Source organism: Podarcis vaucheri, assembly GCF_965113315.1.
Source record: "Podarcis vaucheri genome assembly, chromosome: 4".
NCBI lineage: Eukaryota > Metazoa > Chordata > Lepidosauria > Squamata > Lacertidae > Podarcis > Podarcis vaucheri.
This window is the reverse complement of record NC_138762.1, coordinates 66670060-66697890: the sequence shown is the minus strand read 5'-3', so window position 1 is coordinate 66697890 and position 27831 is coordinate 66670060. Positions and strand designations below refer to the sequence as shown.

At 41.2% G+C, this 27831-nt stretch overlaps 1 protein-coding gene across 5 annotated transcripts in view; it reads right to left on the bottom strand.

Annotated features, from left to right (window-relative positions):
- The window catches only part of LOC309531227 (uncharacterized protein), a 216470-nt gene that overhangs the window by 165231 nt on the left and 23408 nt on the right, over positions 1–27831 (bottom strand). For all 5 annotated transcript variants that reach the window (XM_082220610.1, XM_082220613.1, XM_082220614.1 and 2 more), the window contains exon 3: positions 26367–26390. In XM_082220610.1, coding sequence (XP_082076736.1) covers positions 26367–26390 — 24 coding nt within the window. The remainder of the gene's footprint in view (positions 1–26366; positions 26391–27831) is intronic.

The following is a 27831-nucleotide window of genomic DNA, read 5'->3' as shown; positions in this document are numbered from 1 at the left end:
GGAGGCAGAAGTCCAGGACTCTACTGAGCAGAATAAGCAGGAGAGCCCTCCAGAAGGTTGATTACCACATTTTGAAGCAAAATGTCTCACCTGTCTGTGCCACTACTTTGTACTTTTACAAACAATGCACGGACATGAAAAGGAGCTGTAAAAAGTGTGTGTGGGGAGTTCTCTCAAATGCATAAGTAATGACAGATATTAAAATATAGTCACCCACATTAAGCTACTGCCTTTGACTTTTGAATGTGCTTCTGAGAGGATTAACTGCAAAGCACCTTCCCCCGAGAACAGATTGCTCAGGTACCCTCTCCACAAATAGGACATGAGCTTTGCATACCGGAGGGAAAGAAAAAGGCTTCTGTTCATAGGAGATGCTTATCTTTCTTTACCACAGGGAGGGATGCCTGCCACTATTTGGCAGTGACACTATCTCGACATCAAGAGAGCCAGCTGAATGGCGGGAAGAGATAACCAGCCGGCTCTTGGTCCTTATGCAAAGAAATCCGCCAGAGACTTAAAAATGAAGGGGGCGGGGGAGTTTGAAAGTGTTTTGTACAAAATGACACTTGCTGTGGTGAATATTGATACAGAACATTTGGGCTTGGGTGAGCTTTGGATTATACATTTCGGTGCCATTTAGGAAGAGTTTGGGTTGCACTAAGGAGACAAGGATCCATCAGGATTTCCGTAATCAGTCTAGGCTTTGACAGCTATTAAAACCTCTTTCTGTCAATGAGCAAGCTTCTTCCAGCTGCATAAGTCACTCTTGTGTCCATCAGTCTGGGATAACAGAGTCCTTTTAAAATGCAGCACATAGATATTGGTTTTGCTGTGTGAAGATGAAATCCTGGCAAAAAGCAAAGTAGAGCAATGGATGATGGTGATGGTTACATACACCTTTGGGCCGCTGCTACAATAAATTATGATGGTGATGGTGATGATGATGATTATCATTTAAAAATGCTTTTAGATGTTCTTAAATGATTTAAATTTTTTTAAATTTTTTTATTTAGAATTGCACTGTTTTGCTGCTTTGTTTTCTGCTTCCCTGGGATCCTTTTAAAAGACAGGCAGATTAGACATTTTAATAATGATAATGATCTTAGTATTACCACTAATACCTCATCAGCATGAACTGTGTTTCACAAGAGGAAAGGCCCTTCCAGAGGCCTTAAAGCTAATAGCAAATCATTTCAGGGATGATTTTTTTGGGATTTGTTAGGGAGAAAAGGATTACATTTCCCACAGACTGAAGTACTAATGAGAGTTGGTCTTCCTTGGTGCCCCCTATAAAATTGAGGAAGACTATTGCGATCTTGAGGACTTCAGGGTGGTGCCCTATACAATCTAGAGTAGCTGTGTGCCCCTTCTCCATAGGGGACTAGTCCTCTATTTTGAAGAACTCAATTCGGAAAGTTGTCTGGTTTCAACATAAAAGAATCATCACAATGCAGAGCAGGCCAAATCTGGCCCCTAGTTTTTCTGTTTGCCCCTTGGGACCCTCCCTAGGCCACCCCTCTTCAGGTCACACCCACCCACGGCAATACCCTTTCTTGAATGTTTTTGTTGGGTTGTAAACGGGACGCGGGTGGCGCTGTGGGTTAAACCACAGAGCCTAGGACTTGCTGATCAGAAGGTCGGCGGTTCGAATCCCTGTGACGGGGTGAGCTCCCGTTGCTTGGTCCCTGCTCCTGCCAACCTAGCAGTTCGAAAGCATGTCAAAGTGCAAGTAGATAAATAGGTACCGCTCCAGCGGGAAGGTAAACAGCGTTTCTGTGCGCTGCTCTGGTTCGCCAGAAACGGCTTAGTCATGCTGGCCACATGACCCGGAAGCTGTCTGCGGACAAACGCCAGCTCCCTCGGCCCATAGAGCGAGATGAGCACCACAACCCTAGAGTCGTTCATGACTGGACCTAATGGTCAGGGGTACCTTTACCTTTACCTTTAATGTGTTATTAAACTGCGGCAAATTCCACTTGCTTGGAAGGAGGCAAGTGGTGTGTGTGTGTGTGTGTGGACTGTAATCTACTGTAGAAAGTATATAATTGTATTCATTGCACCACCCACTTTTGCATCTGGCTCTATGCACCACTGGTATATGGCCCCTGACAGGTTGCCTACAAAGGAATGTGGCCCCCAAGGGTGGATAAATGTTTACCACCCATGCCACCCAAGCTGCCAACAAGAAAAAATTGACTTGTGGGTGTTTTGTGCAGGGGCCAGCTTGGGGTTTTGGCATACTCTGGCTGATCTGTTCAAAGACTTTCACATGAGAATGACATCACACACACACACACACACACACACACACACACACAGAGAGAGAGAGAGAGAGAGAGAGAGAGAAAGAGCTGCACAGAAATTATGGAGCAGTAATTGTCTCCTGTCTCCCCGCCCTCCTCATTTTTCTCTTCCTGAAGTGAGCTGTGCCAATATAAAAATGCTGCCAAGCAATAAGGACCTGGAGTAGCCCAGCGATATCTGAAGCTGAGAAACAAGAGGAATTATTGCCACCTCCCCTCCCCTCCATTCAGCTGTAGAACTAGCTAAGAGTAAGCACTACAAGTACAGTGCACTGTTTCAGCATTCCCTCTTCAGTAAAATCAAGCAATCAAAGTCCTGTCAAGTTGAACATCAAAGAAGAGAAAGACGAGGCAGCCCTGGAGACCGAGCACTCACACATTGACTGCCTGGCTCTTTATTGTTTGAGTTTAGGTACCACAGCTGCTTAAATGGCCATTCCCTTCCCCCTGGTTCTTTCCATTTTTCTGTGCCAATCCATGTGAGTTTTTCTTCTCTGTGTCCTCGGGCCAGGATAGCGATGGTGCAATGCTGTTCATATATGAGTGTTTGTAAAATCAAATTTGTATCCTGCTGTTGCTTGTTGGAGCCTTCTTGGGATTGCTCTCTTATCTTCACGATAACACTACGAGTTAGGTCAGGTTGTGAGATACTGATAAACGCACGAGAGCGCATGTGTACAGTGCAGCTCTGTGAACTGCAAAATTTGAATGGTCAGGAAGAACCCTTCACTGAGTAGCTGCTTTCATGAATTCTGCAGCTTTCATGAAATCTGTCCCAGCTCTTGGTGGATGAAGAACTCAAACTTGGAAGTTGGTTTCTGCCAAAATCTTTAATGCGCAAATCAGTGTGAGACACAGGCAAGTCACAGCAGGTAGATTGTATGGCTTGGCTACCTAAGTTGTTGATCCAACTGGCGACCCCTTCCCATTCCTTGCTTTTGAAGAGAGGGACATGGAAATCTTTAGCGTTGCAAGTCAGAGGTGTCCCTGGACTGGGCATGCAAACAGGCATTCCTTCAAGTAGGTTGGGCCTAAGTGGCCTGTTCCTGCCAATGGGACAGAGACAGAGACCTGCTCAGTACCTGATGTGCCACCCACTGCTTCCCCTGAGGGTGGAAGTTAAGTAATCAGGGTGATTATGCTGCAGATGCCTCTGAACTGAGAGGGATCAGGCTGTGAAGGCATAGAAGCAGGACTTTGCCCTTCCAACCCACTCAGTCTCTTTGTGGGATCCAGCTCTGTGGTCTTTGGTTCTGTGACCTCTTCCTCCATCCTCGATGCTTCTTGAGGCCTTCCCCAACCTGCTGGGACTTTTCCCAGGACCATCAGACTCCAGTTCTTCAAACTCCTCCCACACTTCTTTCTGATCCGTCTACCCCCTCCATGACACGTCCACATGGCTCATGGCAGTATTCATGCACATGCTCCCCAGTGCAAAATGCTCACATCTGACATGGTCCTTGGTCTTAGCGAATGCCAGGCTGTATGTAACTTCAGAGCTGGTTCACAGAAAGGGGGAAGTGGGATGATTACTGATACTTTGCTTGTACAGATTGCTTTTCTTACCAGCACAAAGGCACCATATTATTTATATCCTCTGATTAAATATGAGTTGCCATAATTTCTTTAATCCCCGTAACAACTCTCTAAGGAAAAATAAGGAGCACTCTTCTCCTTTGTTTACATTTGAAGAAATAAATAAACTAATTGACTTAATAAAAGGGGAAACAAAACAAACCATAACTGTTGTTTTTTGGCTAGAGCGCTCCCATTTGTCACTACAGAGCCTTTTGTAATGTGAATTGCTCTTGTCATTCCAGAGATATTGGGGGATCAGGCTATGTGATTAGCCTTTTTTCATATTGTGACTTGGGTTTATCTTATGCCTGTAATGTGCTTCTCACTCTGGGATGCTTAATAAATAATAATGATGAGTCTGACTCAGCTGAGCTTCGACACAGTAAGAAAAGATGCAGGGACTGCTGCTTCCACTTAGTTATGTTGCCTAGGAAACAGCAGCCTGAGATAGCTGTGCAGTTTTGAGCAGGAGCATTTTAAGTTTTCTTTTTGGAGAAGGCATCACAGGAAAATAATGTAAAATTCAAGTGTGCAGGGTGGGGTGGGAGGGAAAGGAGGAATTTGTCTGCTCATCCTCTCACATATCAGCATGTCTCCAGGGAAAGCCTTCAAAAAGCTGAAGCTCGCATTAATCAGTAAGGAGGCATTCACAAAATGTTAATTTTCCCCCTTAAAGAAATCTAGATTAACTAATCCAAATAAATGCCAACCCCTTACTCTGTTCTTCCAAAAATTTTGAGTGATTCTAATCTAAAACATAAATGAGAAAAGCCATTTGCACTTCGAAGATTCCTTGCAATTCCCCAATGCCTGCTTTTTACAACCCCCAAATAGGAGCATCCATTTTAAAGATGTGGATTTGTCCTCCTTCCTGCTGTTTCAGTTTTAGGCAATATTCTCACAATTTAATGTTAATCTGTTTTTTTTGTTTCATTATGTTTTGCTGGGTGCTGTTTATGCACAGCAACTGTACATTGAACTGAAAATATTGGCCATGGACACATCTCCCATAGAAGGACTTGAATAATCATAATCATAATAATTTTGTTTCTGAATTGCTTTATATGAGGCAACTCAGAGTGGCTTACAATACAATAAAACATATCTAAAATAAAACAGCTGCATGTATGCAAGAAATTTAAAAACAAAACAATGATAATCACACTTGTAGAATCAGTTTCAAATCCAACACAGATAGCAACTAGAATATCACACAGTAGTTCTCCTAACTGCTGGGCTGTAGGAACCAAGTGCTGTTGTTTCCTTGCATACAATATTCTCTGGCCATTTTATGAAGCCAATAATAACATAAAATTAAAATAAATGGATTGACCATTTTGTGCAGCCACTGATTCTGCAATATGTACTTATCTGATGTTTCCCTAGCTGACTCTCTGAAGAATGAAAAATGTGGCATTTTTTTTTCTTAGCAGAGAATTTTCTACTACAGTATTATAAAAGTGCTCAATGAATTGCACTAGAACAAACACTGAAACATGTTGAAAGAAACCAGTTCCCATTCCTCTTCATTTGCAGAGCCTACATACTTTTAAGGTAGTATAAAAAACATTTAGCGGACAAGATCCATTGAAATGAATGGGTTCAGTTATAAAAAAGGTAGCCACTTGAAACAGAGCCTAAAAGGAGGAACTGCTTCCCCCAAGAAAGAGGATAAGATTTGGGTCACATTTGTATTTATCTCATTTTCTATTTTTATGTTGCGTACCACCCTGTGATCTTCAGATGACGGGTGGTATACAAATTTAATTTATACAACAACAACCAGTGCTTTCTATAAACCACTGAAAGGAAAGTTGAGCAATGATGGAATTAGTGAGTAGTGATGCGGTTGCTATGGGCAGCAGAGATGATTGCCACCATTTCTTTATCCCTCCCCCCTTGTGCAGGTATGGAGAAGTGCACCCAACTGGAGGGTGGAATCCAGAAGCAGGCAACTCTCAACAGGCCACTTGGACAGGTGAACAGGACCAACCATGTGCCAGTTGTCTGGCATCTTATGATGTCAAACGACAGGAAGTTTGAGCCACTGCTGCAATGGAAGACTCTTCCTTTGTAGCCCAGCTTGAATGGCTAGAATTCAAGCCATGAGTGCAAAGGAAGAACTGGGAGTACACTCTAAGTGGATGCCTAATCATTCCTTTGGCAGATGGCGCTTTTTGAATCTGCACCTTTTTCTGACTGTTGCTGTGCATGGTGAATTTTAAAAGTGCTAACTTTTGAGTGCAAAGGAAAAATCAGGGCCACACTTGCCATAAGATACAGGAAATATGGGCATGGTTTACCCCAAACATACATACATAAATGCATAATTTGTATGCTGTCTTTCCATAGTTCAAACCATGCTGAAGTTGGCTTACAATATGGAGGGACAGCTGCTAGGATTACGATTTTCATTCTTCTACACCTGTTTTGGAAGCCTAATACGGTCATCAAACAAATTTCACATCTAAGCATATCACCTTGGCCTCAGTAAGGCTTATCTGGGCTATATAAAAGGGTGTCTCCTAGGCGACTTGTGTTGTGAACTGCCCTGAAATCTTTGGGTATAGGGTGGTATACAAATGTAATAAATAATGTTGTGGGGGAAATTAGAAGCATTTTTGTTCAGTAGATAAATCATTAGATGAACTCAGGAGAGAGAGTTTCAAAAGGGTTTCAAAAGTCACTTCAGTCATAGAAGAACTGCATGCCCCTAATAAGGTAGAGGGCAAACAAAAACATTATAGTACAATCCTATGCATTTTTACTCAGAAATAATTGGTTTTTTTCAGTGGGGTTTAATCCCCAAAACCTGTTACTATTATTATAGTCTTAAGGTCCTACACAAAAGGTTGTGGTGAGTGAAAGCAACATTATATAAAGGTACATATACGGTATTTACAAAAAAGAAAGAAAAAGGAGTAAACTTGTTGTTCCATAAAGTCCACAGCTGGATCAATTAAACAAAAAACAGATATAAGGCAAATGACAGTTCTGTGACATTGTTCTGACTTTTTTTGTTGGTCCTAATAAAAGGGGCATTTTACAACTGGTGATTTTGGAGTCTTTTTTTTCTTCTGGAGCAAGAGTCATTTAAAACTTTTTTAAAAAATATAAAAAGACACACATTTTCTGGTGTCAAATGTCGTTTGCCTCCACTCTGCGCAAAGTGGAGCAAAAGTATTGCGATCAAATTGCCCAAAAATTTATTCAATAAGGTTCCTGGCCCATTTCTGTCTGGTACTTTTATCTAGATATTCAGTAGGAGGAAATGTATGGGTCTTGTTGTGTTCTTCTAAACACCCCTGTTTCCTGTTTTCCTTCAGTAGGGTTTCACTCTCCCTCTCCTGATCTCCTCTATCATCTGGTCATTCAGTCCACAGATGGGCCTTCAACAGCCTCCTCTGCTTTTTGTCTTATATAAACCGCCTCAGGTCAGGGTATGCCGTTACCCTTTCATCTTTTAATTGGCTTTATGTAGCTGTATCTAGGCCTCAGACTTATTACCAAGAAAATTGCTCCTTAATTCATTTTTTAGACAACTCCTTTAAATCCTACTTTTCCTAATCAAAGTTTTGGGATTCAACTAATTTGCCTTGTCTCCCTCTGAAATTGTCAAGAAAATAAAATGTAAACATTAAAAGAATGGATTGCATTGGCTCTCAAATAACATTAAGTAATTAGAAGGATGAAGGTTTAATTTTGTAGGCTTACATTCGCACAGCCTGTAGTCATTTCATTCATTTAATTTAAAAAGAACAAAATGCTATAATGAAAAAAAAGTGATCTGCCGTGATAATAAACTGCATGCTTAGAAAGTCTTGAACTCTTGCTTCATTGTGCATGGATAATGCCTTAGTTAAAGCATTAAAGACGTTTAAGATAATGAAACTATATATATATATATATATATATATATATATGGCTGAATAACTTTTCATAATTGTATTTTTCCTAGTCAATGCCAATTATTTTCCAAGCAAACGTTTAAATATCCATGTTAATTACATTTATTAGTCTCTGCTACAGCATTTTCCACTAATGATGATCCTCGAACTGGATATCCTTTTTTTTAAAAAGTTCAATATGGCAAGAGAAAACATAAATAGGAAATGAAGAAAATCACTAGGCTAAAAATCTTTTTAAAGTTAAGAGGCATGCAATCCTCACACAGTGGCAGAGCACACAATTTGCATACAGAATGTCCCAGGTTCAATCGCTGGCATTTCCAGTTATAAAATGTAGCTGGTGAGGGAAAAGACCTCTGCAAGATACCCTGTCAGTCATTTATTGGTCTTGATTGACAAATAGCCTGACCTGGTAGAAGCCAGTTTCCTATGCTCCTAAAAATGCAAAGTACACTGTGATGATCAGTGCATCTCTAACCTGCCTCATGATTTAAAAAAAAAAAAGGTGAGGGAGTATGCTTCTGAATGCCAGTTACTAGAAACTGCAGGAGGGTACAGTGCTGTTGCACTCAAGTCCTGTTAACAAGCTTCCCATAAGCATCTGCTTGGCCACTGTGAATAGGACGACTGGCCTGATCCAGGTCTTATGTTCTTATGTTGTGCTGATGAGTGGGTTAAAATTGTTTAAGGCTTTGCTCAGGGGCATTTCACCTCATAGGTAAAGGTAAAGGGACCCCTGACCATTAGGTCCAGTCGTGACCAACTCTGGGGTTGCGGCGCTCATCTCACTTTATTGGCCGAGGGAGCTGGCGTACAGCTTCCGGGTCATATGGCCAGCATGACTAAGCCACTTCTGGCAAACCAGAACAATGCACGGAAATGCCATTTACCTTCCAGCCAGAGCGGTACCTATTTATCTACTTGCACTTTGACGTGCTTTTGAACTGCTAGGTGGGCAGGAGCTGGGACCGAACAATGTGAGCTCTGTGCGGGGATTTGAACTGCCGACCTTCTGATCGGCAAGCCCTAGGCTCTGTGGTTTAACCCACAGCGCCACCCGCGTCCCTATTTCACCTCATACACAGTTTAGTGTTAGCACGTTAACAAGGTACGTGAGTCTTCCTTAGGGTGTCCTGGGAGTGTTGAAGAAGAAGAAAAACTCTCCTTCCCTAAAGAGAGGGCAGAGATTTGAGTGATTTGAGCAGGCAGCATTCGAAGCAAGCTTCAGGTGATTATTGTACATATGCTAAATGAATTAAGAGAGGTCAGAGAGTGTGGCTATTTGGACAGAGGGGTATTTGGTTCTGTATGAATTTGGGTACAATAATATCTCATGAAATGCTGATATGTCTGCTCCAGAGTTTCTATCATCGTGCTGGCGGGATGGGGCGAAGGAGAAAGATACTGAATAATTTAAAGCTCAGAATTATTTAAAACAATGTTTTCTTTTTAAAAAGGGAGCCGTTCAAAGGTTTCCCAAAACATGGATCGATGGGGGCGTTTAAAACGCTATATTTATTTTAAATAAGTAATTCATATACTTAATATAGCATGAGACCGGTGAAGGAGACACAAATGATTCTAAAAAGGGGGGGGGGGTCAATGTCAACTAAATCAAACAGAAATGAGGGCCCCATAGGCCACTCTGTCTGAGATGATGATGCCAGAAGCAACATTATTTGGTTCCAAAGGATGCAGGCTAATTCTTCTCTGCAAGCTGGATGTCACCGACTAATGAAAATCTATTGGTACAATACTTGCAGGTTACTGTTCCGTGAAACTGCGCCTTTCAGTTGTGTTAGTGCAAGCAAGCCATGAATGAAAACAATATGAAGGCTCCCAAGTATTTCAATATGCAAAACATATAATGCTGTCCTGATTAGAAACATAGTTTGACAAGATAATGTTGATACTAGGGAAAGGGTGATGAAAGATTGCTGTGCATTTCTAAGTGTTGGCGGTGCCTTGTAGTAAGAAATAACACATCTTAAATATTTATGTAGCGGCGGGAAAAGCAACCATTCATAATTCCGCAATATTGTTAGCAGGTGTGAAGCACACAGTTTCGGAAGGTCTCTACCATCCCAATTGTCATCTGTTAGAGCTGCTAACCATCTGATTTGTATATTTTCAGATTATTGCGATCGGCAAGAAAAATGGGGGGGGGGGGTGGAGAGAGAAGCATCAAGATGTGAAGTTTAGTCTACAAAAATGAACCTTATTTGGCTGATGGATATATATTGTGCACCTGGGAAACAATTCAGTCCATGTCTTGAGAATGGAAGTGTGAGTGTGTGTGTGTGTGTGGGGGGGGGTTAAAGCAGCACATGTGGGAGTCAGAGGAAAAGATGCAGCTGGAGACTGGATTGTCCTCTTCACTTTGCAAAGCAATAAATGCCACAACTCTGGAGTTTTCTCAAAGGGACTGTCAGCATTTGCCTTGTGCTACTGTATTCCTAGAAGAAGAAGAAGAAGAGTTTGGATTTGATATCCCGCCTTTCACTCCCTTTAAGGAGTCTCAAAGCGGCTAACATTCTCCTTTCCCTTCCTCCCCCACAACAAACACTCTGTGAGGTGAGTGGGGCTGAGAGACTTCAAAGTAGTGTGACTGGCCCAAGGTCACCCAGCAGCTGCATGTGGAGGAGCGGAGACACGAACCCGGTTCCCCAGATTACGTGACTACCACTCATAACCACTACACCACACTTGGTTTGCAAAACTACTATACTTATTTTTATGTTTCAATGCAGTGGCACAAAATAGTTTAATTATCCATGAAGAGTCATGAGTACAGAGTTGTATTTTTAAACTTCCTGACCTACCTTCCCCCAGTCATTTTCTGGGCCTTCATGGAGCCCCCAAACCCATAGGGCCCTACCCAACAAAGGTAGGGCTGCCAATTGCACAATGGAACTTCCCACATTCTTCCCCAATTTGCACCCTGGATCCTCCTCCAAACTGCTCCACAGTGTTGGGAGAACTGCTAGAACAGATTTCAGGGTCACGCAAGGCAAGGAAAAGGGGGAAAGTTGTGATGCGCAAGCATAAATCCTTGTGCTGATGGAACAATTTGCCTGGCATTATTTTTGATACCATGGCAAACTGCAATGGGGATGCCGGCATTTTCCAGCCCAGCATGCCTGGCTCTAGAAAGAATGCCCCAAACACCGTCGGAAAGCCACTCAGGTGAGGCAGAGAGGTGAAGGCTGGAGAGGATGACCAGCAGCCATCATGGATGGGAGCTGAACTTGGCTTCAAAGCAGAGTGGATGATGGTATCGGTACACTGCCATGTGGACCCACCATGTAGTGAACAGGCCAGGTCACTGAAGGCACATCTGCTGGTGCCAGGCATGATCACTCAATACCTGATTTTGGCGTGAGCATATAAATTGTTGATGATATGACTTTAGCGATTGGTCTCTGACTTGGCAGTCTATCCTTTTATCGGGTTTCGCCCTCTACCAGGCTAGGGAATGTAAAGGACTAGACCTCTATGATTTCTCTGCCCCTTTCTCTCTTTATTGGCAAAACATACAACTAGCATTGCAGACTTTAACTCACGTGGAATATGTGTGGATGTATACTGCATGGGTTTGTAAACAGGGCTGTCTTAAAGGTATGTGGCACCAGGGTGCAAAGATCTGCCTGGCGCCCCGCCCCCCCAGGTTGCCCTGTCCCAGCCGTGCAGGAGGGCGGAGCCAGTCGGCAGTTTCAGTGTCTCACTGGCTTGGTCACCCCCAAACTCGCGGCACAAAGCCAGCCACAGCAGAAGACCCCACCACGGCGCTCTGACAGACAGACGGGCTCTTCACTGGACTCAACTCTTGGGCCCCAGACTCAGCCTGGCGCCCCTGAGAGCCCGGCGCCCGGGTGCCCTGCACCCCTAGCGCCTATGGGTAAGACGGCCCTGTTTGTAAACATCCATGCATGCAGAAGATACAGCAGGGTGTGTAAATGTGTAACACAGAGACATTAGAAAGATAATATTGCCAGAGGAGGGTTGGGAAATTTTGAAGAATGTTTGTTTTGTTGGAAAATGTTTTTTTTCCCTTTTACTAGGAATGACTCCTGTAATGCTTCAACCAACAAGAATTCTGCCTGAGCAGAGACAAACTGCAGATTGTGGATCGTCTCTCTGGATGACTCAGAAATCTATAATGAGAACTGTGTTTCAAAAGGAAGCTAATAAATGAATCTCATATCTGATCTGCAATATTGCTGGTGAGGCTAGCCCAAAGTGAATGTAAGAACATTGTGATTAAAAAAAAGAGTTGATGTATCCACACTGCTGCCTGTCTTGCAAGGTGTTCAGTTGCAAGGTGCAGGGCAGGTACCCAAGAGAGCTGTGAGAGTCTCTGAAACACAACAAGATAAATTGACACAGAGACTGAGACTCCAGCCTCCTAACGAAGAAAAAGCACAAGGAAGATCTATTCCCCTTAATATACGGTATCATGAAATACATCTCATCAAAATGTGGCAATGAAAAACTATTCCTGACCCTTTGAAAAGTGAGGGATGACATCCTGCCATGCAGAAATCTAATGGGAAGCCAGAAAGAGACAAGAAATGATGAATGGGGTTGGGTGATCAACCATCCAAGAGAGCATTTATCCAAGGCTCTTGTGAAATATTCACAACTGGGCTCCAGGTTTTCTCAAGTTGCTTTCTCAGAGCCTCTTGGAGTTTCCATGGCAAACAAAAAACAAAAAACCCCCACATGACTCAAAACGTAGGAGAATTTTGCACCAAAATGGTGATGGGTTTTCATGAGTTTCATATACAGTGGTATCTCTGGTTACATACTTAATTCGTTCTGGAGGTCCGTTCTTAAGCTTAAACTGTTCTTAACGCGAAGCACCACTTTAGCTAATGGGGCCTCCTGCTGCTGCTGCGCCGCTGGAGCACAATTTCTGTTCTCATCCTGAAGCAAAGTTATTAACCCAAGGTACTATTTCTGGGTTAGCGGAGTCTGTAGCCTGAAGCGTATGTAACCTGAAGCGTATGTAACCCAAGGTACCACTGTGTGTGTGTGTGTGTGTGTGTGTGTGTGTGTGTGTGTATATATATATATGAATTTTGCTGCAGAAATGTACAAAACTGGATTTTAGATTGGGAAAAAAGAGAAATGGAGGCAACAGAAATAAACAAATCTGCCCATTCCTAGCCTGAAGTGATGACGTTCACTGACACGCAGCATCTGGGTCTGATGGGGTCACAGGTTGAAAGCGGCAAAATCATTCCAATATCCTGTTCTGGTGACTATTGCTGGTACAAGTACTGGGAAGATTGTACCTTAAGTTGCTTAGATTTCTCCCCCTTTTGAAGGACTCTAAAATTTGTTCATTTGGTACATGCTCTAGTCCCTTCAATGATCTTGTGATTACCAAGTCCTGTTTTACTACTAAGGATTTTGTTGCTTAATTTATAAGTATAGGCACCGTTGAAAAAAGAGTCGGGGATGGCAAAGCAACCAGGAGGCATTTTCTGCTTGCAGATCCATATCTAGTAAGATTGAAAATGCTGATAAACATTGAGAAAAGTCAGGTTAGTAAATCTGCAATGTTCCCAAGACATTTGGGAACTAAGAAGAAAAGCAATATTTAAACAGGAAAATATACAAATACGAGTGCTAGCCTGCTAGGAGAGGAAATTATTTCTGACTTGATGGCAAAAGAATGTAGAAAAATATTGTATGTAAAAGTGTGTATATGTGTCTACACACACACACACACACACACACACACACACACACACACACACACAGTTTTTCTTCTTTTGCTGAGTCATGAGATTGAATTATCGTATGCCATATCTTCCAGCCTCTTGTGAAGATTGGTCTTGAATGTCAGGCTTTAGGTGCCAATGAATTCAATCATTCATCTTCTGAAAACAAGACTCCTCAAGAATATTTTGAAGGATAATAATAATAATAATAATCATAATATAATTTATTATCTGGCTCGGTTTCCCCAGCTACTCTGGGCGGCTCCCAACAGAATATTAAACAGAATAAAACTTCAAACATAAAAAACTTCCCTAAACAGGGCTGCCTTCAGATGTCTTCTAAAAGTCAGGTAGTTGTTTATTTCCTTGACATCTGATGGGAGGGCATTCCACAGGGCACCACCACCAAGAAGGCCCTCTGCCTGGTTCCCTGTAACCTCACTTCTTGCAGGGAGGGAACCACCTGAAGGCCCTCGGTGCTGAACCTCAGTGTCTGGGCAGAACAATGGGGATGGAGACACTTCTTTAGGTATACTGGGCCAAGGCCATTTAGCGCTTTAAAGGTCAGCACCAACACTTTGAATTGTGCTTGGAAACGTACTGGTAGCCAATGTAGGTCTTTCAGGACTGGTGTTATATTGTCTTAGTGGATGGGAAGCCTCCATGGAGTGAAAGTGAATTATATGAAACAATGAGTCTTTGAGTCTGTAGCAACATTTCCAGTATCTAATTGCTGATTGAAGAGATGTCAGCTTAATTGACTCACCTAACTGAGCAATGGATGATGACAATGACATTAATAGGGCTTGTGTGCATGGAGAAAGAGTTCCACTCCATTCTGTTGACACACAGATCCATACTGCAAAATTGGATCATCAAATGCAAATCCATGAAATACTATTTCACTATGTTGCTGTGACTCAAATCCACTAAAAGAGTTTCCTAGAAGTCCTCTTCCCATCTTCTGCAACATCTGAACTTTGACCATTCACTAATATTTGAGTCAACATTCATCTTTCAAAGAAGACTTATGGACATAAACATTTATGATTCCTTTCCATCCTAACTGAATGAAGCCAGCCACTTTTCTTCTGTAGGATTGTACTGGGGGAGTCACCCACAGTGCACCTTTCCATTTGATTGCCATGGTGACAGAATCATAGAATCACAGAATCATAGAGTTGGAAGAGACCACAAGGGCCATCGAGTCCAACCCCCTGCCAAGCAGGAAACAACTGATTTGAATCTGGATCAATCCAGTCATTCATAATCTGAACAGCTTATCCAGTGATGGTGTTGCCAGGCTACAAGTGAAATTCTTTCAACTAATTGGTGGAACCTCTGCCCTGCTCTTCACATTTATTCTTCAATATTTACTCCAGTCATTTTACATCATTTGCATAACTAGCACAGCAAAGAATGACATTCTACTCAGCAGGGCTCTCTGATACTACATTCCCCCAAATTTTACTCTCCCCTTAGGTGTTAACATGAACACAGACACATAAGGAAATTGAGATGTGGAAGAGCTCATTTTGCAATATGAGTTAGTGTTGGGAACCCTAATCATTTTTGACCTGGTGCCACAGTTGAAAAACTGTGGCTGAGGATGCTCTGGTGCCAACAGGTGCCACACTGGGGACCCCTGAATGATTTGTGGACCCTTTAAGCCAAGTCTGGGGAACAGCTGCCCCTCTAGATGTTGCTGAACTACAACTCCCATCCTCCATGCTTGCTGGGGCTGATGGGAGTTGTAGCTGAGCCTCATCCGGGAGGCCCATGCCTGCTTTAAGAATTTTGTAAAAACATACAAAACAAACCCTTATATCATCCCATTTTGGTGAGATTTTGATTCAAACCTCTTGTATGGGGGGGGGGAATATTCTGTTGAGTATTGAAATCCTAGTCAAGATCACCTATTTCAAGAGTTTCATCTTTCCATGACCACTAAACCGTATGTTGATGCTTTAGTCATCCTTGGCTACAATCTAGTTTATATTTATTTAGTGCTTCACGTCCAAGCTTACAATTCAAAACAACATGTAGTCACAGAGTAATTTAGATTTGCCCTCTTGCTCTTGTTTTTGTTCCTCCTTTCTTTGGCAGAAAAAGCAATGCTCACTTCTTTGTGTTGATGCTTCTCTCCTTCAGGGACTGAGAAGAGTGGACTTTTCTGACAGAGCTGATTAAATAAGCAGGACTGAGTAAAATTACACAGAGCAGGAATGGATGGATCAGTCTATTTCCAGTTCATCTCACATTTGGTCCTCCCACCCAAGTCTGTCCTGTCAAGTTTCTATTTATATCTGCATGGTCCAGGGGAGTTGATTATTCCCCATTTTTTTCTTGCTGGGCTTTGAGGTGGTCCAAGGGGGTTGTCCTTAAGTATTCCAGGGGTGGGGAACTGGATCTTGATGGGGGAACTGGATCTTGATGCTTATCTCTTCCACCCCTTGTGGGTCCAGGAGGATGGCACAAAATTGAGAAGATCCATAATTTGGGGACACCAAATTTTAGTCCCTCACAGGGTGCCATACTACGAAATATTTCCAAAGTCCGTCCCTGCCTGAAGATGTAAATTGTCTTGTCCCTTGAAGGCAATGGTGTGAAACAATGGCTGCCTCCATTGCTTCTCATGATGCACAGAGTTTCTTTAAAGCCACAAAGACCATCTGTGGGCCAATAAATCATGGCACATGCCCCCTACGCTCAGCAGATGCTACCACACTTCTAAAAGATAAAGAAGCTATTGCACTGCACTGGAAAGAACATTACCAACATCTCCTTAACCGCAACTCCCCCGTAGCTGCCGAGGTCCTCTCACAAATTCCGCAAAAACAAGTTAGAGATTGCAGTATCTCCAAATCTACCAGTGATCGCCAAAGAAGAAATTATCTAGTCTTAAAAGGAGGGTGTGAAACTTAAAGGCAGCCTGCTCAGACCTTGTCATCACACACTAAGTTTGGATAAAGAAATCTGGAGTCAGAGTATGTTCCAATTTGCACATCTGTTCAGAAGGTGAGAATGAAGATCAGTTTGCTTTCAGGTGTGTTCTGTGAAACTCCTCCAGCACCCTCACATAGATTCTTGCACTTGAGTTCATCTGACTGGAGATACAGCCCTGTGATGAACACTGCTATGTCACCATATTAAAAAATGGTGGGGCTGGAAGAAAAACATTATATATGATCATTGCACATAGGTGAAGTATTTTGCAAATGTATGGCACTTCATCATCCTCTTTCTTTTTGCCATCCATTAAGGTCAGCATAAAAATCACACAGAAGGTGACTTCTCTAATCTAAAGCATTTTGTATCAGCTGGAGGTTCTGCTGTAGTAATTTCCTGACACTTTTAAATGAAGAGTATTTGATGTTACCTTCAGATATGACACGCATGGCAGTGATTCAGTCAGCAACAACTTAATGTCTCAGCAACTGGCTTTTATTGTGTACCTCTTCCCTAAGTGGTAATTTTTTTTATTTATTTTTTGCGGAACAGAATTTCATAGAGAAGCTTCCCTGCCTGGGTGGAGCAATCTTTCTTGGGTAATCTCTTTTTATTCAGGCAAGAATCCTGATGCTGCTAATCTTATTGATCATTGCAGTGGAAGAAGAGCAGGCATTAAGAGTGTTGAGCTGCACCAACACAAGCTGTTGAAATTATTTTGCTGAATGTGGAAATAACTTTTCCAGTCTTTTTTTCCAGACCTGTTTCCAGGGTGCCAGGGACTGGCCCTCTCAGGGATGGCCCCAGATCTATGGGACTTCCTTTCCTGGAGGTGCATATAGTACTATTGTTACTGGTTTTTGAAAAGTACTTTGAAAACATTTTATTCCATTTCCCCTTTCAGCCAGTTTTACTAGGCTGAAAAAAGTGATATATCTGTTCTACTGCACACTTTTCATATTGAATTTTATTTAATGGTGTTATTCTGGCTCTTGTTTCATCTGCTGTGATGGAAAATGTTTAAATGCTAATTTTTTTCTTCAGTTTTGAAGTTGTGTGTCCCCCCCCCCTACTTTGATGTGTTTTATATGTTTTGGGGAAAATCATTTTCTGTAAGCCACCTTGCAAAAGCTATTTGTCCTGAAAGGCGGTGTGTGTGTGTGTGTGTGTGTGTGTGTGTGTGTGTGTGTATTAAACCAACAAAATCAATCAATCAAACAAACAAACAAACAAACAGAAATCTTTAAAATGGAGTTGATTCCTCTAGAAGGATTAGCAGAAGCTACATGCTCAAACAGGGATGCGGGTGGCGCTGTGGGTTAAACCACAGAGCCTAGGAGTTGCTGATCAGAAGGTCAGCGGTTTGAATCCCCGTGAAGGGGTGAGCTCCCGTTGCTCGGTCCCTGCTCCTGCCAACCTAGCAGTTCGAAAGCACATCAAAGTGCAAGTAGATAAATAAGTACCGCTCCGGAGGGAAGGTAAACGGCGTTTCCGCGCGCTGCTCTGGTTCGCTGGCCACATGACCTGGAAGCTGTACGCCGGCTCTCTCAGCCAATAAAGTGAGATGAGCATCGCAACCCCAGTCGGTCACGACTGGACCTAATGGTCAGGGGTCCCTTTACCTTTTTACATGCTCAAAGCGCCTTGTCACCAAACAGCTGCAAATCGCAGACTCTTTCCCTTCTATCTTCCAGTTGTTCATGTCTGCTGTTTACCAAGCAGATGGGGGTGGGTGGCAGCTAGAAGCCACCAGCTATCAAGGCTGCTAAGCAAGTACCTTCAGCTACACGAACTATGCAATCATCTCGAGAGAAGAACCTTCTGAATATCTAAAAAGGAATCAGGTCTAAGAAACTCCAAAAAACCCCCAATACATATTCATGCCTGAAGATTCACATTCTGTGATAGACAGAAGGGTATTTCCCTTGTCATATTAATTAAAGCGGAGGCATTGTTATACTGCATGTATAAAGCAGCTGGGTGTTTTCTCCCTAGCAGTTGCACCTGCATTTTGACTTGAGGACAGCATGTGTAGAAGAAGGAGCTGCCAATGTCAGTTGGTATCAACCTTGGCTTTCTATCAATGGCATGACCTGGCTGATGAAAGGAGATTGTGACTAGGATATAAAAAAGATTAATTTCCTCCCCGGTTCCAAGTGAGTGGCACAGCTCACACACCTGGAATTCTTTCCACTTGGTTTGCATTTACAGATTTTTTCCTTCATGCATGAAATGGCACACTGCTTGATTCTTCTGATTACTGGGCTTCTCGATTTGTTTCCTATTTCACTTTCCACCTGAGGCCACCGCACTGTTTCCTAGACTTTAAATAGGGAGATGGTTTTGGATGATGTGAGTATGAACATAATGGCAGTGATGACCAGGCAGCAACAGTGGGTTCTAAGCCCAAGGGTATGACTTTGACTGCAATCCTACACCTACTTTCCTGGTCACAACTGCCCTAAACATTTTTAAAACCACCATGATACCACTTTAATAGTCATGGCTTCCTCCAAAGAACCCTATGAAATGTCCTTTGTTAAAGGTGCTGAGAGTTATTAGGATATCTGTGTTCCCCTCACAGAATTACTATTTCCAGCATGGTTTAGCAACCAATCTCTCTTCCCAGGGAATTATGGGAGTTCTTTGCCTTTTGCATGCAAAGCAGATGTTTTGTGACCCTTCTGCTAACCACCGTTAGTCTGGCACTGTATGATAAGCAGCCTTGTATAACCAACATGCTTAAGTCTACTTAATGCGTAAAGAGATTAAGACCATAGAGTAAGCTGTCCTGCCAGGCTTAGCTAGGCCACTCCCCTTAACCTTGAGGGGGTAATAAAGCCTATTGTTCACTCTCCAGTCTACCTGGAAGTTCAGTGTGTGAAAGGGCTAAGCTAGTTGTTTCAGCTCAGGCTGCATGGCTCTCAAAAGCCACTCTTGAGGTTCTATATAATAATTTAGAAACTCCTACCACTTTGAAACTAAGACAAGCTTTACTGCCTGTGCAACTTTTTCTGAATGCTGTATGGAAAAGCACATGAGCCAGACCTTTGAAGAGGTCCTTTGGTAAGTAAACCAATTCGAAACCTACCAAATGTGTGGTCTTTTCCTATGCTAGGGAAGTTTTGGAATTTGCAATGGCATATTTAAAGGTCTATAACAGCCTACAATTCCAGGCTTTATTTTGCTGCATATTTTGTAATTTTAAATCTTTTCCGGGGTTCTCTCACCAAGGAGTACTTGCCTCAAACTTGGATATTGGCATCTAGGAATTCTCCTTTTATACCTATTTTTTTTCCTTGCACCAACAAGCACATTATAAAACTGCTCCTTTAGTTGCCTATATTTCTCTTGGCTGAACTTAAAGTGTTGGTACTAACCTTTAGAGCAATAAATGACTTGGGACCCAAGTATCTGTAGAAGCACCCTTCCCAATATTAGCTGGCCTAGGCTCTTAGATCTGGAGGGCAGGCCTTCCTGGTGGCTCCACCATTAGGGAAGATACATTAGGTGGTGGCTTGAGATGGGGACTTCTCCATGGTGGTGCAGCCAGCTTGCATAATGTCCTCGGAAGCATGATTTGGGCTGATGCTTGTTGCATTTCACCACCAAATAAAAATACACCTCTTTTCACCAGCCTTTCAATGATTTCAGTCTGTCATGTTAATGAGAGCCATTGTGGGGTATCTGGGGTTAGATGCTGATTTTGTGGTTATTTTATTTTCCCTTTTAGTAGTTCATTGATTGTGGTTTTGGTGGAGACCCTTGGATGAAGGGTGGGTTAAAAATTTATCAGACAAATGAATAAATAGAAGTATACAGCAGCACAACATTTAAATTTTCTGGTAACAGTAATTATTATGAATATCTTCTCTGAAGGTCAGATTTAAGTTTCAACATTTGATGTTGATCGCCTTCAATCAGGCAGCAAATTACACTATCAACAACAGAAAGATCGTTTTTAGAAGTAATCACTTCGTTGATGCTTATAATTAACACTACTTTCCCTTTAATAAAGAGCATTTACAAATAACAGAAATTACTTATATACATGCCAATTTCAAGAACCACAGTGACTAATTCTATTAGCTTGCTTTTTAAGAGGCTATTTTTATGTTTTAAAAGTGCAATATGCTTTTGCTTCTATCATTCACTGAAAACCTCCTCTTAGGTCACCACCAAATAACCTTTTTATTGAACACTTATCCTGATTTATTGGAGACGATGACTATACAATGTTGGCTGCTTATTGAGCATTCATTTTGTTATTATTATTTTTTGTGGGAAGTTATATGGCATCATGTAAAGCAATTGTTATCCTAAAATTTCCCATACATTTTCAAGCCACAAAATGTTTGGTTTTCTTTGGAACAATATTTCAATATTTGTTACTCAACAATGCCAAATTCACTTTAATTATGCGACCTGAATTATGCAACCGTGTGTGCTTGAGTCTTGCTCAATAGTCTTGTGAAATAGTCTGGAAGACACCATACATTTAAAGCACATTTCCTCTTCACAAAGCTACACAAGTCCAAGCACCCTTAATAAACTAGTTTCTGCAGTTCTTTTGGGTGTGGTTGGGTGCTTTAAATGTATGTTGTGTGCCTGGCCTTGCTTTCATAACAAGTCCTCTGATTACCAAGGAGTAGCAAAACTCTAATAATTCAACTTTTCCACCCATACTGAGCTGCTCAGATTTCTGACAGAGAGCTCAAAATCCACCCCAACAATCTCTGACTGAGATTACTAATGAATGCAATCTATCCCCACAGTCTGTTTACTAAACTGAGAATATCCTGTCATTTGTGTTCTTTTTACATATTTTGGCACCATGGTTAACTTCCCTCAAAGGAACTATTCTGTTCTGAGCAATAGCCATCACATTTGTCACAAAGCAAGTGAACTTTTTCAGTATCCCGGAATGTATCCAGGACACCCAATCTTCCCATCTGGGTGCATTTGGTCTCCACACTCCTTTGTGCTTCTCCTATAATTGCTCTTCTATAAAACAGACCTATCCATTCTATGCAGCCGTCTTACAGAGGGAAGCGATGTGATCTACTCCAAGCATAACTTTGTTTTATGGCTTTATTTTGCTTCATAGGTGGCTTTTGCCTCTTTGTTATCTACTTTCAGAAGGCAATTTGCTCCATTGATTTGAAATATTGTACTATGTAGCATTACTTGAAGCTTTCTCTCTCTCTCTCTCTCTCTCTCTCTCTCTCTTGAAATGGAGGAATATTTTTAAAATATAGCATACTATACACATTAAGATCACACGGGGAAGAACTGTGCTTCATTTTTTATAGCACTATATTGAACTTGATCACATGAGAATCCATGTTTTGGCTTGGGAAGGTATTCCATAGCTTTTCAAATATCTTTTTGTTCATAAATTATCTCTCCAGTTTACCATACTTGGACCTGTTTTCAACAAATGCTTGGAAAGTAAATTAGATTGTTTGGACAAACGAAAATAATTAAGTTAATTTGAGACTGTGCATTATAAAGGAAAGAATAGATATAGTAAATGAAAATATTTGGAAGCCTTTTTTTTTAGCTAATTCACAGTAATGTTTTTGTTCTTTTTTGTGAGTTTGTAAATATGATATGGCATTTACATATATGAAATGTATAGTATTATGTGTTTTTTTGTTTTTTCCTTCTCTCTTTTCTCTTTTTATTTTCTTTCTTCTTTATTTTCTCACTTTGTGTCTGTATTAAATGTCGTTGCATTTTGATATTTTTTAAATTCAAATTAATAAAGATTTAATAAAGGAAAGTAAATTAGGAATTTCTTCACTGTTCCTTGCCACAAACTCCATACATTCATAAGGCACTCTAAATATAGAGACTGCCCAGGTTGTATATGCTTGTAGACACACACTTTCTCTCTCCATGACTGGCCTATTCTTAACTGGAAGTTACATTCTGGAGCATGCGCAGAAGGGTCATTTCTTCCTGGGGGCAAATTTTAATTTGCTTAGAAGTTAATCTGCACATGTGAATCAAAATGTGTGAGTAATCTAAGTTTAAAAGTTCAGTAGTCATCATAGTAGAGGTCCCTTAAGGTACCCACCCTTGCAGGGACAAAATGGCCTCAGAGCACTGAGTGACATTTCCATCGCTTGCAGCAACTCATAATTAAAGGAGTATTAGAAAGAAATGTCAGCTGTTTGTCATTTTTTACATCTAACAGAAGTCCATTTTTGGGTTTTTGTGTAAGAATGCTAGCTATACCAATGAAGAGATTCAAATGAAAATATTATAGATTTTTGGTTTAAAAAAGATTGCAAGATGATCCCAATGCTTACCAGGGGCAGGGTGCATACCTTTGATTGTCCTTTTTATTTGTCCTGAACACACATCACAGCCAGCCTGAGGCTAAAGGCAGATGGTACATGATTATCTTAACAGAGTCAAAAGAGTTATGGGAGAGGCATGTTAGCAGCTGAACAGTCCCCAGAATTGTAGACAATGTCTGTGCTTTGTTTCCTATTTATCGGTGGAGTGTGATTATTTCAAATGGCAGAGTATTAATTTACTAATTAGAGATAGTCACACTAGAAGATGCTACAGCAGTACATGTTATCGCATACATTAAGATTTACATTTGTCCTTCATGGGTTCTCAAGGACAGTAGCTCTGACAATGGAATACAATACAAAAAACAACAACAACCCAAAAACTGTATACATTGACAGAAATAAATTGCATACATTGAAAAATTGTTATTAGATGGCATTTTTAGGTGGCCGCTATCCTAGGGGTTCCCAAAGAACATGTATATAAAAATGCAATAGGAAATCATATAGTATCGAACACAAGGCATTACAATTGCTACAATAAGTAGGAAATGTGAGATTTTGACCAGCTTCGGCCCATCTGAAGCTGATACAGGCTCGTCTTATCTTGAGCCCAAGCAGAGTAGTCCACACAGCAGAAGGATAAGCAGATAAATGTGCCACATGCTAATTTATTTACAAGCTATGCTGAGAGCATACAAACATGCATCCTGCCTCTGTGAGAGCAGAGAAGCAACTGTCTCTCTAACAAAGAAACCGAGAGAACACTGAAAAACAGGAAACCAGTGAATGTCACATCCAGTCTCCCATTCCCGTGGGAATCCAACAGTAACTTGGACTGTGGAATGCAAAACAATGTCTTGTGACATGCATTCGCTGCTCAGTGAGGAAGCAGAAACCAACAGGAAAACCATTAAGTGGTCCCTCAAGCCCCCCAGCAACTTTCCAGTGGTCTGTGGGGGAAAGAGTGCAGAAATTACTGCACTAGCCAATGATATAGGCATAAGAACTATTTCTCTGTTTTATTTTATTATTTATTTTATTTCATAAAAATTATATACCACTTGATTGTTAAGAAACAAAAACCCTCAAACCATCTATGTATGGTTCTGTGTGTCTATCTATGGTTTGGGGAACAGTCTGGGTGATATCCACAGGTTCCTTCCAGGCCTGTGAACCTATATCCAGGGAGGTTTAGCATCTAGTAGAAAAGGCTACCAAACCAGTTCTTTTGTTGAGATAATGCCCTTAGCCGACCAGGGAAGTATAGCCATTTGCATGTACTTAGAGGCTGGAAACCATTACAGTTTTGGGTTCAGGTATTTTGTGCTCTTTTACCTGCTTTCTTGATGGGCCAGCAGTTTATAGTAAACACATATTGTTTTTGTTGGGGTTGCCCAAATGATGGAGAAATGAGACATTGCCAATGTTATTTCTACAACCTTAAAATATTCTGTTTCAGCCACACCCCACACCCCAAAATAGTAATTATAAATTCATTGAACTGTTGGTATCACTGACCAAATCTTTGGACAATTTGGAATATAGCTCTGATGAGCTGGAATTTTCTACTAGGTAGTGCACTGCTTTTCTGGGAAACAGCAATGGCCATAGGTCATAAGAACATAATAGTGCAAATGCATGCATGTCTACTCAGAAGTAAAACCCATTCAATTCAACAGTGAGCCTGTAGAGGGCTGCAGTACGTGTTCTATTTATTTCCATAGGAAGAATTTAAAGTCAGGATTACAGGGCAATCTGATACATGTCTACTCAGAAGTAAGTCTACTGAGCTTAGTGTAACTTACTCCAAGGTATGTGGGTATAGGATTGTAGCCTTAAGTGTTCTCAAAGAAGATGTCACAGTCCACAACCATCATTGCATCGTGCCCATTTGTTGTTGTTGTTTAGTCGTTTAGTCGTATCCGACTCTTCGTGACCCCATGGACCAGAGCACTTATCTGAAAACATCAGCCTTCCAATATACTTTTGGGTGGATGGAACTGTTGAGGTATTTTACAGTTATCAAACTGATGAGAAGAGTTATGTGTTTGTTTGCACACAGAATTATTTATATTATAAAATATAACCTAATTTGTATCCTGCTGTGCTTTCCCAAGGGGGAAATTCAGTGGATGGCAATATAATAAACAAAAGTTACATATGGTAAAAATATAATAACACTTATACAACTCCTAAAATACAGCATGAAAAATAAATGAACTAGAAAAGTCCCTCAAAGCATAAAGAATCCATTATTAATATATTGCAGTTAAGATCTTAATAAATAGGAAGCACTGCAGATGCAAAGATCTTGCGATGAGATGAGAGCTGAAAAGGAAACGATGCTCATATCATCTGATCTTTATCCTGCATAGCAAATACCAACTGCCCTTTTTGCAAGTGCCTATCTAGCCTCTCACTGCTCTTAAGAGTTCGAAAAACTTCCTAATGCTTAATCCAAGGAATCTTCTTGTTTGCCAGGGCATTCTGAACTTCCAGGCTCTTTTGATGGGTTAACTAAGCCATGTTTAAAGAGCAACCACCAGAGAGACATATAATTTCAAAATCCTTCAGTTCAAAACACATACACAAATAGACACAAAAAGGAGCCTGCTGTTATGAGATGGCGTACCATTTATGGGAAGAGTGAGGCAGCTGACATGTGAATACTCTTCAGGAACAACTCTATCTCTGACCAGTTCACTGTCCTGCATGTTAAGTTACTGTTGTTAAACATAGTTAAATGGGGCTCTGTGATAAGTATGTGTAGAAGCTGTCATGTGTTTAGATCTGGTTTTAGCTTATGTCTGCTTTTATTTTATTTTAAGCTTTAGATACTTGCTTTTAACTGATAATTTCATACTTTATGCTTTTTGTAAGCTCCTTTGAGGCTGTATGACAATCGGGCAGTATATAAATGTTGCGAAATAAAATAAATATTTTGCCACAGGACACATTGTGACATCAGACATTTTGGAGGAGGGAGGAGTTAGATTTACTGCCACCATTAATAATGACAACTACTGTATACAGTTAGCATCAAGTCTACTCTGATCCTGAATAATCCATCTGAACTGTCCTCAAAGTTTCTTCTGTTTGATTGAAAAGAAGATTGACATGAACTTCCACAACTTTTCAGGTGGAGTCTGTCTGATTTCCCAGGCTCACCTCTAGGCCAAATCACTCTTCTTCGTCATCTCATATCAAAGACTTATAAAAGTTGTGGTTGGGGCTCCTTTTGAAGCAAAGCTGAAACCCCCCTGACCTTTTAATGTTCAAATCTACTCTAGCTTAACACCATCAAAGAAAACCTTAAAGGGGAAAGGAAACCACAGATCCCACTCATTATAGTGAGGCGTTTTGATGCTTACCGTACAGAAGCCTTCGAAGGGGAAACGCACTATAAACATGTCTTGGGGTTCATTAAGGTTAATGGGGAGAGACATGGGAGAGACATGATTTCTGAAAGCCTCCTAATTAAATTGATTGCCATGGCTTTTCCCCAAGGGCCAATACTCCGGCTGTAAAATGCATGTATAAACAAAGCCCCTTGACTAACAGTGAAATCAATAAGTATGTCATACTCACTTACTCTTGTGTTCAGCTTGTGTTCTGTGACAGATCGTGGTGAAGACATGAAAGAAAAAGAGAGTATTCTGATGAGCATTAGATATGCTTGTTGTGCAAGAAGGCGTCACATGCTTCAAATCTAGTTCAGTTTGTGATCGACCGAGGGAAACTGGCCCACCAGCCATGTACTCTGACCTACCAGGTGCTTGACTTCCCTTCCACACACAGATACCTTACCTCCTACTTTACATTTTTACAGTCCAAAACAGGCAGAAAATACAGGGCTTTTAAGTTTCTGGTGGGCCACCATCCAAGGTGAGAGAGGTTCAACCTTCTGGGTCACAAGTTGCACTGACTCATTCTAGTTTGTTAATTTGCTGTAGATTTCAGCAGCAGACCTCACTTTCAATATCATGCACTACCGCAAGGGGCCATTGATGGCCCTGGCTTTTCTCCACTCATTCCTCACCATGAAGAAAGGAACAAAAGTTTATATGGCACATCTGTGCTATGTAAAGGAGTAGTCAAATTAAGGTGGGGCATAATGACTTACATGGGCTATACAAATTCATCCATGAATTCTAGCAGGCCAAACAATACCTTGTGGTAACACATTCTCTCTTAACTTAAATGCTGTATGATATAGCACAGTCTTTTATATGTTCCAAAACTATGGCTAATTTAACTGAATGACTCCTAAGACCTGTTATTATGAGAGAGAGCTGTAAGTTGCCCTATACCAAAAGGGATCATCTAGTCCAGTAGTGTCCTCTCTGGCTGCTGTCCAAGGTGCTGCACAGCTAGATGTGCTCTGAAGAATTCAAATTGTAACATGCTTAATTCAAAGCATTTGATCTAAGGACTTTGACCCTCCCAGAAGGACAGGCCACTCTTGTATTATTATTATTATTTTAAAAACATAAGTTGCTTAAACTATATTGTAGGAAGCACTGGACATTTTGCCAGCTGCCAGCCATAAATGGCTCTGCCCCATCAATATGCAGACACATAAGAGTTCAAACTTCAAATGACATTATTCATCAAATCCAAACACATTACGTCTTTAAGTTAGCACAATAGCAAAAGATTCTGCCCATGAGAAGCATTAATGATTGTTTAATGCCCAAGCTGCTGCATTTATTTTAGGTCTTAAAATCATTACAAGCCCTAAAAAGGGAAAGTGATTCTTTGCCATTTAGAGAAACAGTTCTTGATAAGGATTCACATTTGCTTATTAGCATACAGTGCCCTTTTTAGTTGATGCAGGCTCCCACCCCACCCCCCGCTTTACCACCGCATCAATTCTGCATTTCGTTATTGAATACATTTTGTAAAAAGTCTTTCAAGGACATTTTAGCCCTAAAGCAAGACTACCATATATATTTGCAAAAAAGCGCACGGCTGTTTGTATACTTTTCAAGATACGCATGGTAAAGGGAACTTTTAAAATGTGGCAATGATTTGTAATCATTAGCCAAATAAA